This window comes from Pholis gunnellus (genome assembly GCF_910591455.1).
Source record: "Pholis gunnellus genome assembly, chromosome: 11".
Taxonomy (NCBI): domain Eukaryota; kingdom Metazoa; phylum Chordata; class Actinopteri; order Perciformes; family Pholidae; genus Pholis; species Pholis gunnellus.
In genome coordinates, this window is record NC_136538.1 from 13,864,662 (window position 1) to 13,880,115 (window position 15,454).

A 15,454-nucleotide genomic window follows, 5' to 3' on the forward strand; every position below is an offset into this window, starting at 1 on the left:
AGGTGCAAATAGACTCGGCTTAAACAAATGAAGAGACATCTTCACCTATTTGACAACACATGCGCAGCGTTTAGAAAAAGCGCTGCAAGAAGGTCACAATGCAAGAGAAACTGTTCCCAGGATGGCTCATGAAGTCACTGACTACACGTCAGCGGTGCTGCAAAATCAACTGAACTTTACGTTTTTGTTGGCTCATTTTAACGCTGCGATTACGATTTTATTGCAAATATCTGATTTTAACTTAGCCCTGTTACTTTTTACTATAACATCTGAATGATGTACGTGTTTCATGTTTTGACTTGCAGTGCCACAGTAGCTTTATCAGAAAGGACTATTGTTGTTGGCCCAATAATGCGTTGACTTGACGCAAATGTTTTAATTTAGTTTAATTATATCACTGAATAAAACCGCCAGTTTCATTAAAATAAAAATATTTGTAAAGCTTACCCAGTTTAACTGTGTGTAGAACTATTATTAACAATTTAAATGACTTTATCAGTTGGTGGGAGATCCCTGGACAGTTACATCAGCTTGAAGAAAGCGTGTTAAAGTGCTATCTCTAGTGTAAATATCAGGGACGTAAACCAGACATCTGCACCCAGAGGGCTGAGAAGCTCCTATTTCTGAAGGTTACAGTGACGGTGAATCCCTACCGTGTCTACCTCCACAGGTATCAGAAGTCTGACCTCCAGCTGTGAAGGAATGTAAACCAGTGTAGTGAGTGAGTGTGAGAAGTTTCCTGACATTAGTTGTTACAGTTCACAGGCCATTCCCCGAGAGCTTTCTCCACATAGATCAAATTACGCCTTTAACATGGCGACTCCGACTGGATCAGTATTGGTGAAATTCCAGTTTGAGACTCAAGGAAGGACATGGGTCCAATAAAATGTGATATAAAACACTCAGGAGGTGCATTAGTGCCTACCCAACCTCTGGAACTTCCCCCGGTGCAGTGGTGTGACTGGTGTTGGTCTTTCAAAAGCACTTGCGATGGTAGAGTGACACCATGTGGACACATTGAGGAAGTGCATCAACTATTTCATTGCTTAGTCTGTAAAAATGACTTACTGGTAGAAAGTAAACAAGCTTAAGTTAATCTCATTTAGTGTCACCGTTACTGATATGTGCCAATATCTTTATTTATTTAGCTGTGAGGTTGAACGCTTCTCCCATTGCAAAATCATACGCCATTGATTCAACGCCACAAGAGAGTCAACAACCTTTATTTATCCATATATGTGCCACTCAGAAATTGGGAAGAGGTGTTACAGGATTTGCCCTTAAGAGAAGCCTATATGGATCATTTACAATTTTTCTCTCTACAATGAGGCCATTGACAAAAAAAAAATGAAGGGGAAAAAAATAAAGACAATATGGTCGTAACAGTGTAAACACATTGTAATAATATACATGAAAGCAACAAAAAAAAAGCAATAGGTATCAGTGACAAATTAAAATGTAGAGTAAGATAGTATGAATAAGAACAGAAGACTCCTGAAAACGTCTCAAATAACAGCTCGGCATACATTTCTACATAGCATGCAATAAGGCACCTATCTAACACAAGAGACCTATGCTACAGTTTGAAGCACAATTGTTAACAAAAAGGGAAAAGTAAAATATTGCTCACTGTAATGTTCACTCCCATAAAAACTGTATATCTCTCATTCCCTTTCATATAACCCAAGCCATGTCTAAAAAAATACATCAGTTTGTAAAAGATATTTTACAGAGAACAGTAAATAGAGCGCAATTCATTGGAATTCGGAAAAAATCTTTTAAGCCTTGTAAAAGTGATATTTTCGGGTATAGTCTTTCAGTATACACAAACCTTTTTTTTTTTTTTAGATCAGAATTGTGATAAGTTTGAAGACCCACATGAGTAAGAGTCCCCTATAGTCTATACATAAGTAAGTCAATTAGTCTCCAACGGTATAAACAAAGTGTGATGTTGCATTTCGTGTACATGAGGAAACTGCACAGTAAATAATTAGGACACAGGTCATGTTGTAATATGCTACCCAGTAGGTTTTTATTTTCTATTATGCATTTCCTAATGGCTAAATTGCATGTTGTAATATAATCAGGGTGTTAGCCAGTATTGCTCTCTGTACAGTCGATGCAGCAGTGTTGCTCACCCATCGTGGACATACAAGAAAACAACCGTATAAATATACAAGATGGCTCAAATGTGACGGAGCCCAAATTCAAGAACAAGCTGCATGAGAACACCTGCAACATGTTTATCTCCAACACTTAAAACAAATTAAAGTCATAAAAAGGAAAAACAAAAAAGGGTGGAGACGAAATGGATCTTACTATCAAAAATGTTATCTTTTGGAACAGCACACTAGTCACCTATACATATATATAAAAGAAAATCAATAACTATTTACACTGGATTTTTGATGGGTTATGTGGCTGAAAAAGAAATAAGTATTTAAATTGAGACAAGTTCTTGTTTTATCAGTTGTGTTGTTGGCCTTGGATAAAGTTGCAGCTGAAAAGCGCACATGTCCACCTGAAGGTACATAAACTCAATTATTTTATCAAAAAGACTAACCAGAGGGAGAAGCATATTTTTTTAGATAATCAAATCACATTTTCTTTCTCTTTTTTTTTTTTATTAAAAGTGTTCAAAAGGAGGTCCTGGAGCAAGTGAAGCACAATCACCAACAAGAATAGAAGCTCCTTCACAATCTATCATCACAGCCTCTCTATCGATCAACAAGTCCCAGACTCTGCTCTGAATTACAGGTCGCTCGGCCCGTCCTCCTCTGGAGACTTGCGTTACTGTCCCTTCTTTCTCAACAATGTGCTGACCTGACCCCTGTTGTCTATAGAAGTGGGCCTGATGTTTCCTGCGACGTGGTGATGTCAATGATGGGATCATTGTTAGAACAGAAACTGGGGGGTAAGGGGGGAGCAGGGTTAATTTTTTTTTTCCTCGCTTGCATGGGACAGCATGTGAGGGTGGGAAAGGGAGCTCACTGGTCTACATGGATCCTATGATGTCTGGAGAGGGAGGATGAATGGTTAAAGCCTTTTCCACACTGGGAGCACCTGTATGGTTTTTCAACGGACAGGGTGCGCTGTTTTGGGAAGGCGTTGTTGGGGAATCCCTTCCCTGTGGGCATGGGGCTGTACTGCTGCGGTGGCGGCTGCGGCGGCTCCGGTTGCTGCTGCTGTTTGTTCTCCAAATGGACCCTCTGGTGCCGAGCAAGGGAGGAGGAGTGATTGAATCTTTTGCCACAGTGAGCGCAGGTGTAACTCTTTCCCTCCGAGTGGACTCTTTGGTGCCGGGACAGGGAAGAGGAATGATTGAAGCCCTTATCACAGTGGTGGCACATGTAGGGCTTGTCTCCCTGCTGGTGCACCCTCTGCTTTGGGGGAGTGCCGTAGGACAAGGTTTTCCCAGGCTGAGGTGGAGAAAACACTGGATTCTGCAGATGGGTCTTGTGGTGGCGTGAGAGAGAAGAGGAGTGATTGAAGCCCTTGTTGCAATGTCTGCAGGTGTAGGGCTTCCCTCCGGCATGGACTTGCTGATGCTTCTTCAGGTGGCGTTTGCGGACAAAACTCTTCCTGCACATGTTGCATTTGTACGGCTTCTCGCCCGAGTGGATCCTCTGGTGCTCTCTCAGAGTGGCAGCAGCCGCAAAACACTTTCCACACTGTGCACATCGATGGGGTTTGTCTCCGAGCACGACCGCGGCGTGAGTCTTCTGGTGCTGCTTCAGGTTAGAAGTCGTGGCGAAGCCTTTGCCACACTGGCCGCATGTATATGGCTTCTCGCGTGCGTGAACCTCCTGGTGCTTTTTCAGATGCCTTCTGCGGACAAAGCTCTTCCTACACTGGGTGCACTTGTAAGGCTTGTCTTCTGAATGCATCTTCATGTGTTCCCTCAAGGTGATCGCGGCAGCAAAGCTCTTACCGCACTCTGAGCATCTGTGGGGCTTGTCTGGCAAATGGATCATCTGATGAGACTTGAGGCTGAAGGCATCAATTACATCTTTGCCCATAATCTCAACTCCAGGGGGAACATAGGGCTTTTCTTTCATATGAATCTTCATGTGCTGTTTGAGGCTGGCCTCCACAGCAAAGCTCTCCCCACAGTGGACACAGATGTACGGGTTGAGGTCCTTATGGATCTCAAAGTGTTGGTGAAGATCGGCTATGCTGCCAAAAATCTCCCCACACTCGTTGCACTGCAGGCCATGGGCTTCGTGTATGATTACACCGTTCTCAGACTCCACTGTCAACTCCCCGCCATGGTCAGACTCTACTTTCACCACATGCTCGCTTTCCTTGAGCAGCACCTCGCCCAGCAGAGTCTCGGTTCCCGACGTCTTGATTTCTGCAGCCGTGAAACAGTGCATCTCACCGTGTTCAACCTTTATGTAATCATGGTCCGACTCCGCTACAATTGCATCCACGCAGGCTACAGCACCGAGCTCCGTCCCCAGTCCCTGGATCTTTAAGTCTGAGCCGTGGATCTCCAGTTCTAATCCACGCTTTTCTTCTGTCATGATCTCAGTCTCTGCTCCGTAGTGAAGGTCGACATGGCTGTGGGCTATGACACACTCCGACCCAAGTGTGTCAAGGCCGGGTGTGTCACATTCAGTCTCTGACTCGGCCATGAGAACACACTCCAGCCCCACGACCTCCGTTTTTCTGCCGGACGATGACACACACAAAAAGAATCGGGGGGGATATAGATATTTTTGGTCGGTGCCGCGCTGGTGCTCTCGTCAGTGAGACCTGCAAAAGAGGGAGAGAAAGCGAAAAAATAACTTTGACAGTAATCATTTGCAGAGCTATTCCTAAAAATGTTTTCCAGTCAAGTGAGGGTAATTTGTTACTAACACCAAAAATGTTCTTGCCAATTTTACATGATGCAATTTGTCAACATGTTGCAGCTGTTAAATTGTTCCTCTAATACAAAAAAAAGATTGGTGGTGTTTTGGCAAAATTGTTACTAAATTTGAAATATACGTTATACATTTTGACTGAAAAGATCTCAGGTTTACAACTCTTGACACATGCTTCATAAAGATTATCATCCTATAATCACATATGAAGTGAAATAGAGAGAATGTTGCTTGCAGAAGTTTGTCATCAACTCCGCTAGAAAAGGAGCCCAGGACAGACAGACAGGTGGTGTTTAACCCAAAAGGTGATCACAAGACAAAGGGAATTCCTAAATATTAGAGGACTCCTCTGTACTGTTGTTTATCCATTGGACTATGTTCATTTCATCTAAAAAAAAAACTTCTCAGCGTTTGCTGCATTATGCTAAAAACGTAATTTAGTCAAACTGAGCGATGCATAAGCTTGTAGTTTAATATATGCATTTTTCTTTTAGGACATGTATCCTATCTGATCATTGGCTTAAAATGAAGTTATTACTTATCAAGCTAAATGATACATCTGCTAGCTTCGCTTCTCTGGCTTAACGTTGATAAAATCAGAGTGGACCACATCACGATCGAGCTCCCAATTCTGACTTAATCCGCCTTCCAAAACCTGAACGACCTGCACGTTTCTTTTATCGCCGCAGTTCGCGGTGCATTACCGTTTAACACACATTTAAATGTGTAGGGTCATATAAACAGCACCGCTTTGTTAGTAAACATTGAACCGTTGGTTGCTAGCCTACAATAACAGCTACAAATAGCCTTCATAGCCGCTAGTTAGCTGGCTATGGTCGAGGGAGGACTGGTTAACAGCTTTGTGTTAGCTGCTAATGTGTTCGCAATATAGCCCGCTAACTAGCTTCATAGCAAAAGCAACATGCGAGTAATTGCAGAAAAGACTTTAAAGGGCAGCGAAATACTTACATTGAAATATTAATCTAGATGCGTAAATTTGTGCAGTTCATGACACAACTACCGACGCGGAAATTGTCGTTGTGTGAGTATTAACGGGCCATCTTGTTGTGCCACACCAGCACTTCCAGCTAGCCAAGATTACATGCTCGCCTAAGATGGCTGCCGCTAGCTAGTTAGCCGAGTTAGCTTCCGCCCTTCATAACATACTGAATTAGAGCTGCCCCCGGAGCGATCTCCGAGTAAAGTCAAAACCATGCAACGCTCAGCCAACACGGATATATGGAGACAATAATAAAAACATGTTTAACATGCAGTGGTTCTGAATACGACGTTGTAGGCTAATGGCAAGTATGTTAGCAAGCTAAGAGCCGCACCGTAACTCCAGCCAGGAGCTGGCTAGCTGAAACAAAGATGGCTAACCGTCCGGGCGGTGAATGCTGAGCGAAAAGCCCGGGAAAGGGACGCGTTTTACTTACACAGGAATCCTTGCAAAGACACCAATTCCGCCGCAAGCTGAGATTGGAAAACGGTAACCGAACAAAAAGACGACAGGGCGAGTACATACACCACAGCTTTGAGATGGCTCCGTGAATAATAAACCTAAAGCCCTCCTCTACTGCGGCAGCTCCAGACACACACACGACTCCAATGGCGGCCTTGCTGGTGTTAGCGGCTATCCAGCCGAGACGATGTTAGCGTGCTGGCTACATAGCCACGATTACAAGCTAACGAGCCAGCTAATCCAGTTTGCTAGCACGGCTAAATGCTGTTCTCCAGTTTAGTATTACGTGTTTTAAAACATCAAGAGCGGAAGCTTTGCTTAACCGCCCATCCGACCATGTTGAGCTGGGTTTCGCATGCAATGATAAACTGGAGTCCGATGGAAGAAAAGACGACCGGGCCGATTCTACAACGAACAAGTCTCTAAATAACCTGGATAAGAGTCAAAGATGAGATAGTTCCCGGTACCAGTAACGTTGTGTCCCGGTGCTTCTCTCTCAGGACAAAATGTATCAACCAATGCGAGGCACGGCCTGTGTTTTTCCATTACAAAGTTCGGTACTATCAGAACTGGAGACACAAAACAAACAATACGTTGACTACCACCATAATGAATGCATATGATTATAGTCTGTCAAACAGAGCATCCCCTCTGCCTTTACGCCGGTTTTATTAACGATAAAGAAAGTTGAATTTAAAACGATGCATAATCGCCACGAGTATGGACGAGTACTTGCATATGCACACCCACCTGCTGTACTTTTGCCTTTTGATCGCTGAAGAGAGAGAAAAGGGAGAATCGTTGAGATGCTTCAAACTCTAGGTGAGAAGGGCTGCTGCTTTTTTTTTTTTTTTTTTTTTTTTGCAAGCTGTTGTGAGGCTCGTCAAACTGCTGTGTGCTTCTTCCTCTCTCTGCCTGCGTGTGTTGCTGGCGCCACAGCTCATCTGGCGCCAACGTTGGACGAGCGACGCACTTTAGCTAAAGCAGCTATTGTGTTTCCAATAGAGCTGAGAGACCAATATCACCCCCTACCGCCTGGGAGACGAACAGGAGCTCACACAGACACACGCCGGTCTGTGCACGGTCCTACCGTGAGGTACTCTCATCTCATAACACCGCCACTCTGTTGTTTGCTTGGTTCAATCTTTGCACTACTGTTTAGTTAGTTAATTTAATATTATTCGATTTCATTGTATATACTGTTCATTTTTTTACATTTGATATTTTTTGCTGTTATTTTTATTGTATATATTGTACATTTATATACTCAATATATAGATATATGTTTACTCTGTTACTTTGATTGCTTACCCTTATTAATAAAGTATCTATCTATCTATCTATCTATCTATCTATCTATCTACAGTGGCTTGCAAAAGTATTCATACCCCTTGAACTTTTCCACATTTTGTCACATTACATGCCACAAACATAAATATATTTTATTGGAATTTTATGTGAAAGACCAACACAAAGTGTCACACAATTGTGAAGTACAAAGAACATTATACATGTTTTTAAATTTCTTTCACAAATAAAAAACTGAAAAGTGCAGTGTGCAAAATTATTCAGCCCCCCTGAGTCAATACTTTGTGGAACCGCCTTTTGCTGCAATTACAGCTGCAAGTCTTTTGGTTTATGTCTCTACCAGCGTTGCACATCTAGAGACTGAGATTTTTGCTCATTCTTCTTTGCAAAACAGCTCAAGCTCAGTCAGATTAGATGGAGAGCGTTTGTGAACGGCGGTTTTCAGATCTTGCCACAGATTCTCGATGGGATTTAGGTCTGGACTTTGACTGGGCCATTCTAACACATGAATATGTTTTGTTTTAAACCATTCCATCGTAGCCCTGGCTTTATGTTTAGGCTCGTTGTCCTGCTGGAAGGTGAACCTCCGCCCCAGTCTCAAGTCTTTTGCAGACTCCAACAGGTTTTCTTCCAAGATTGCCCTGTATTTGGCTCCATCCATCTTCCCATCAACTCTGACCAACTTCCCTGTCCCTGCTGAAGAGAAGCACCCCCAGAGCATCATGCTACCACCACCATGTTTGACAGTGGGGATGGTGTGTTCAGGGTGATGTGCAGTGTTAGGTTTCCGCCACACATAACGTTTTGCATTTAGGCCAAAAAGTTCAATTTTGGTCTCATCTGACCAGAGCACCTTCTTCCACATGTTTGCTGTGTCCCCCACATGGTTTCTGGGGACTTCTTATGGTTTTCTTTTAACAATGGCTTTCTTCTTGCCACTCTTCCATAAAGGCCAGATTTGTGGAGTGCACGCCCAATAGTTGTCCTGTGGACAGATTCCCCCACCTGAGCTGTGGATCTCTGCAGTTCGTCCAGAGTCACCATGGGCCTCTTGGCTGCATCTCTTGTCAGTGCTCTGCTTGTTCGGCCTGTAAGTTTAGGTGGACGGCCGTGTCTTGGTAGGTTTGCAGTTGTGCCATACTCTTTCCATTTCCAGATAATGGATTGAACAGTGCTCCGTGACATGTTCAAAGCTTGGGAAATCTTTTTATAGCCTAACCCTGCTTTAAACTTCTCCACAACTTTATCTCTGACCTGTCTGGTGTGTTCCTTGGACTTCATGGTCCTGTTTGCTCCCCAATATTCTCTTAACAAACCTCTGAGGCCGTCACAGAACAGCTGTATTTGTACTGAGATTAGATTACACACAGGTGGACTCTATTTAGTCATAAGGTCAACATTCAATCATTCAGCAGTCATCAGGCAACTTCTGAAGGCAATTGGTTGCACTCAGAGAAAAGGGGGCTGAATAATTTTGCACACTGCACTTTTCAGTTTTTTATTCGTGAAAAAAATTTAAAAACAAGTATCATTTTCTTTGTACTTCACAATTGTGTGACACTTTGTGTTGGTCTTTCACATAAAATTCCAATAAAATATATTTATGTTTGTGGCGTGTAATGTGACAAAATGTGGAAAAGTTCAAGGGGTATGAATACTTTTGCAAGCCACTGTATATATCTATCCATCCATCCATCTCAAGTACAACATAGCAATACCACAGAGCAGAAATACTATTTTTTAAGTAAAAGTCCTGCTTTCAAAATTATACCCAAGTAAAAGTATGAGCATCAACATGTACTAAAAGTAAAATTAGTCATTGTGCAGAATGCCTTATTTCATAATAATGTATAATGTGTGTACATAACCCCAATGTTGCAGCTTTTATCATTGCATCAAATAATATGAGTTCATAATACTGTGAAACAAACCATTTCTCATAATAAGTACTTTTACTTTCGATAGGCCTACTCTTAGTGTATTTTGCTGACAATACCTCTTTGATATTTCTTTGGACTGTGAACACAGTGATATTAATACTTTCAGACTATTTTCTAAAGCATTTACATTTTTATTTGTGTTTTCCATTAGCTGACCTGGAGAAACACTTGAGACAAAGTAAGGTAGATATCACAAATAATAATTAATAAATGCCACAATGATAGGCTCTAAACAGCCTAATGTGTTGGGAAAATATAAAAATGTAAACTATGGCGTCCTGGCCACATTTGTATAAAAATGCAAAGATAAAGGTTTATAAAGCAGTGCACGAGTAGAGCAGAGCAAGTGAGGCCACTGGCACAAACTTAGCAGAGGAACAGGGAAGAAACTGAAAGCATCGTGGAAGATGGATGTGTTGAAGTGATCACTCGCGACAAAGCACTACCTAAAGAACAAACTGGTTTTATAATTATCGCCAATTAGTTGTTAAAAGAGTTGGTTGTGTTTGCACAATAGAGTGGCGTTTCTTATAAAACAGTTTGACAACCCCTGTTTTAGATGCAACACAGTTCTTTATAGAGGCTGCACAGAGGGGTATATTATTTCATGTAGTAATTAATTAATCCCACAAGATGATGCTGTTGTCCCCATGCCAGTGTTTGATGATGTTAGTAAGTGCAGAACATACATATCACAGGTAGAAATCTAAAGATAGACAAAACACAAATGTGATCTTGAAACACATAAACCCAAGTAAAGGTCATTCCTTAACAGTGCGGATACAATCAGAGTGAGCTAATGATTCTTGTAGGTAACAGCAGGTAATATCAACACTAAAAATAATGTCGCACTCCGTGAAGGTTGTTTGTTGAGCTATCCATGCCGTCCTTATCCTCAAATAAGAATAAAAGCGTATACTGTTAAGTTTGACATTTACTTATGAAGTACTGTAGATCAATAATGGCTCCTTTTTGAATTTGGTAGTCTCTCCTTTGTCTCAGCTCTGTTTGTTTCAGGCAGCACCTTTGTAGCAACACCCATTCCCTGTCTATTAAATGCCCAACCAGGAATACAGGTTTTACGTTGAAAGTAGACCACATAGCCAACATTCTGCCGCACACAGCGTCAGTCACACAGTTTCACTGCAGCTGTTAACTTCAGAAACAAATTTTTCTCTGTGGACAAGTTTTTGTAGTTTTTGTAGTCTTTTCTTCAGCTGTTGATCTCAACACAGTTAACTCTTAAGAGGTTAACAAATCGCTGCCGAGCTAAACCACCTGTGGATTTTAATTTTGTTCTCATATCTGCTGGATACGTCTATTTAAAACAATGTCCCGCCCTAGCGCTCTGGATTTAGACAGATACAGCAGCATGGAGAAAACCCGACGCTCTACCAGTCGTAACCAGTCCAGGTCCCAGGCCCAGAACGGGGACGTGCTGTGTGACTTCTGCACAACGAGGAAGCAGAAGGCAGAGAAGTCCTGCTTGGTGTGCCTGGCATCTTACTGCGAGACCCATGTCCAGACTCACTATGACTACCCTGCCCTGATGAAGCACAAGCTGGTCAAAGCGACAGGTCAGATGAGGGAGAAGCTCTGTGCCCATCATGACAAGTTGCTGGAGGCTTATTGTCGCACTGATGAGACAATGGTGTGTGTTTTGTGCATGATGGATGAACACAAACACCACGACATCGTCCCGGCTGGAACTGAGAGGACCGAGAAACAAGTGAGTGGTGAAAACTGTCAATCTATACTGCTGATCAAGATACTCAATGATAGATTTGAATGTTGTTGTTTTTATTATACAAAGCTCGCATGAACACTTTAATGCCATTCCCTCTACAGAAACAACTTGGTACCACACTGTACAAATCTCAACATAGGATTGACCAGAGAGTTAAAAAGTGGCAGGATCTTCGACATGCTGTTGAATCAGTTAAAGTGAGTAAAAGAACACAACTTTAAACATAGGATGATGCTAAAAAATAAGACATGGTAGTTTTCTAGTTTGACAAATAACAGCTTTTTATCCGTATTTGAACCAACTCTCTCCTTCTCTTTCGGATGTATCTCATCAGCACTCGGCTCAAACTGCTCTAGAGGAGAACGAGCGCATCTTCTCTGAGCTTCTGCTTTCCATCGAGAGGAAGTACAATGAAGTCAAGGAGATGATCCGCTCCCACGAGAAGACCACGGTGACCCGGGCCGAGATACTGCTGAGCCGCTTGGAGGAAGAGATCACTCTGCTCAGGAAGAAGCACACTGACCTGGATAAGCTCTCACACACAGATGATCACATACACTTTCTGCAGGTGAGGTGGTACTGAACTGAGGACCTTGTACGGTAACAGTAGCAGCAATGTTTAGACTCATCTTTATCTTCCACTCTTTTTTTTACCAGAGCTATCAGTCTCTATCAGGCCCCTCAGGATATGAAGACCTCAACAAAATTAGTGTTGCTCCCAATTTCTCCTTTGACGCCACCAAGAGAGCCATCGGTGTACTGAAATTAAAAGTGGAAGAAGTCAGCAAGACAGAAATGAGCAAAGTCTCAGAAACAGGTGCACAAATTTACCTTTCTTCATCTCAAGTAGCACCGACACGTCTCTGCACTTCCATTCAGGGAGTGGTTGTTGTTTTAGTCTGCTGTTGAAGTTTATGAAGTGTTTTTTTTATCTGCATCTTCATAGTGAACGATGTCTACATCACGCAAGAAGGTGAGCCAAAGAGAGAATCCATTGTGAGTGACGAACCAAAGACAAGAGAAGAACCGAAGACAAGAGAGGAACCAAAGACAAGACAAGACTTCCTGAAATGTGAGTTATTGGGTTACTTTTTTACGGAGGATTCCTTTAACATGTAGTGAAACCTTTAGCACCAACATTACAAGGCTACTTGGCAGTCATATCAAACGCCACTCATATTCCAGGGTTCCTAGGAATGTTAAAAAAAAAAAATGTCATGGTGACATATAGCAGGAGCGTCTCCACCCCTAACAAAAGCATGACCACATCATGTGGTAAAACAACTGAACGGAAGTGCTACAGAAGGTATGCTGCTTGCAGAACTGGTTTGGTGAAATGTAAGAAACCAAACTTTACAGTCCAGTATCACTTAAACAAACACAGGCGTTCCCTACTGGCACTCCACCTGTGGAAAGCATTTAACAAGCTGATGAATGAGAGTTATTTAGAGTTATTTATCAAAGGTTTTAGTGCCCTAACTTTGTCACTCCTAAACATATTACTGCCCAGAGTATTCAGTTACTGTTGGTGGTTTATGTGCGACACAATGCAAAACACTGGAATTTAAAATTGTGACGAGAAAGGATGAATAATGACCGTGTCCTGCATTGTGTAGACTCTTCCCAGTTGATTCTGGATGTCAACAGCATCCATCGCAGCCTTCACCTCTCCGAGGGTAACCGATCAGCTACAATGAAGAGTGAGCCTAAGAACTACCCTGACCACCCAGATCGATTCGACCACTGGCAGCAGGTGAGCATTTACTGACCAATACAGGATGTTATTGTGTGCCTGAAAACATAAGGGGGGAGTTAATATGTTGTGAATGGTACAGAGCCAACATGATGAAGAGAAGGGGGCATACGGTCTTTCTATAGACTCAAGGAGACTTTACTTTCCAGGAACTTTATCTTTGATTCGCCCTCTTGAAGCTGCTCAGGTTTTCAATATTCATGAAAATTATATTTCAAATATTTTTCTTTTTTTTTTAATTAGTTTTCTTCCTGGAATTCATTGAACATTGCTATCAAAATCAAGCTTTTAGTAGAAGTCTTTGAAGTTATTGTTATGATAAAAGTGCTGTCAGATGTGTACTTGCAGTGAGTGATGTCTCCGCAAACTCTCATTTTAACAGCTGTTATAAACCATGCACAAGCTTTGTCTTTTAATCTCTCATTTCATCCATTCCGTTGCAGGTGTTGTGCAGGGAGAGCCTGACTGGTCGATGTTACTGGGAGGTGGACTGGAGGGGAACAGAGATAGACATGGCCGTTACCTACAGGGGAATCCGCCGTAAAGGAAACAGCAATGAATGCAGCCTGGGCTGGAACGACAAGTCCTGGAGTCTGTACTGCTCTGACTCCAAATTCTCCTTTGTGCACAACAATAAGAGCAACGATCTTCCAGTTCCAGTCTCCTCTCGTGTCGGCATCTACCTGGATTATGCAGCAGGAACACTCGCATTTTACAGTGTTTCTGATGGCATGCAGCTTCTGCACAGAGTCCAGACCACATTTACTCAGCCTCTCTACCCGGCATTCAGCGTGTGGGGCTTTGGTACGACTATAAAACTGTAGGAGAGTTGCCATAGTGCTAGCAATTAGCATTACAATCACACAATATTCTCAATTCTGTTGTAAACATTTGAGACAGAGTGTTTGATTAATTATTTTTGTTCTACCTTTTGCTAAAAGTTATATTTTTTCATTATGTATGAAGTATATGAATTTTTCTGTTTCTGGTCTTTTGATCACCAATTGTTGTGGCTAAACAAATGTGTCAGTTGTAAGTAGAAAAAATATGCAATAATAGATTTTGATATTAGTTTATGCTCCATATAATGCTCCATATATTTTCTATACTATGTTAAAGCATGCGATACTGATATATAATACATTTAATTAAAGTTTAAAGTTTTACTGATTCATTTGGCACTGGAGTTGCTGTTTTTTTCCCCACACAAACATTTCAGTCTCTTAGCCATCTTTTGTATGCTTGAAGTGACAAATGCAATCCATGTGTTCAAAGCATGAAAATCAACAGGAGATCAAATAATATTGAGGGTATATCTGATCAATAATTACCAGACATCAGGCCCACATCATCCGGCCCTCATGAGGGGATACAGGTACAGAGAGACATTAACAAATTAAAGCTCCAGAGGGCAGCAGAACACATGTTGTTGGTAGGATCACACACACAAACACACACTTAAGATAAACATATTCAGATTTTTTTTATCCTTTTTCACCAGATGTGGTTTTAAATTACATACAGATGTAGTTGGTTAAAGGTAAAAAAAAACAAGATAAAAAAGAATTTATTTTTTGTAAGAGGCACATCAAATCGACTCTGATAAAGCCTACAACAAGGAATTTATAAGGAAATGAGTATCGTTCCTCCTTCTTCTGAATTGCTTGCTGGGAAACAGCTGGGTTTGGTTTACTTCTCTCAGTGACCGAACTTTGACACATTCAAAATATCACTTGTGAAATGATGTGTCTGCATAGTTATACTGTAAAAATACGACACACAGTATAATGAAACTGATTTGTAGGCGTTATGTGGCTTTCGATCCCGCGGACCCGCTCACTCGGTCTGCCACCAGACGCAAACCCAAACGCGCACCGCCACTACAGGTTTGTGGGCGGAGTCAAACAGCTGGATCCTCCAGAGTGTCTCGTGGCGGCGATGCAACGAGTCCGAATGCGCGTGAGAGCGAGCCTCCCCCCTCTTCAATTCAAAGCGAAAAACAGGCTAACGGGATCTCATTCGTTCGAGAAAGACAAGACAGGATTTTACACAAAAAATAAGACTCCTTCGTGTCCCGCGAGTCCGCTGTGGAATAGTTTGGTGCCACCAGAGGTGTCGAGGACCGGTCGGCGTACTCAAAGTTACCAAAAAACATCAAAAAGTTGCTCGCTAACAGAGAGGAATAAGGTGAGTAACGTTGGATGTGCGTTTGATGCTAGCGTGGGACGTGAAGGTGAGCAGCTGTTAGCATGTAGCCTACAAAACAATAGTTGTAAATAGAAATGTGAGTAAAACTACGTGATTATATTTCTTATTATAAAGGAAAGTCATTACTTGTGTTAGTTAAATAAACCAGTTTGTTAAAAGTTGAAATAA

General features: G+C 42.0%; 2 protein-coding genes across 3 annotated transcripts; one reads left to right on the forward strand and one right to left on the reverse strand.

The window, feature by feature from the left end:
* Positions 1-1,207: 1,207 nt before the first annotated feature.
* Positions 1,208-7,277, reverse strand: LOC306703433 (uncharacterized protein). Of its 2 annotated transcripts, none has more exons than XM_079169410.1 (2): positions 7,081-7,277; positions 1,208-4,758 (listed from the first exon to the last, which is right to left on the reverse strand). In XM_079169410.1, exon 2 carries the CDS (start codon positions 4,635-4,637, stop codon positions 2,988-2,990), a length of 1,650 nt encoding a protein of 549 aa, XP_079025536.1. In that variant the 5' UTR covers positions 4,638-4,758; positions 7,081-7,277; the 3' UTR covers positions 1,208-2,987. The 2 variants fall into 2 exon arrangements, with proteins under 2 accessions (XP_079025536.1, XP_079025537.1); XM_079169411.1 differs by lacking the exon at positions 7,081-7,277 and adding an exon at positions 6,305-7,058.
* A 3,440-nt stretch (positions 7,278-10,717) lies between these two features.
* Positions 10,718-14,248, forward strand: ftr14l (finTRIM family, member 14-like). Its single transcript, XM_079168596.1, has 7 exons — positions 10,718-11,307; positions 11,427-11,522; positions 11,660-11,893; positions 11,983-12,142; positions 12,272-12,397; positions 12,942-13,078; positions 13,522-14,248. Exons 1-7 carry the CDS (start codon positions 10,909-10,911, stop codon positions 13,900-13,902), a joined length of 1,533 nt encoding a protein of 510 aa, XP_079024722.1. The 5' UTR covers positions 10,718-10,908; the 3' UTR covers positions 13,903-14,248.
* The last annotated feature ends 1,206 nt before the right edge of the window (positions 14,249-15,454 follow it).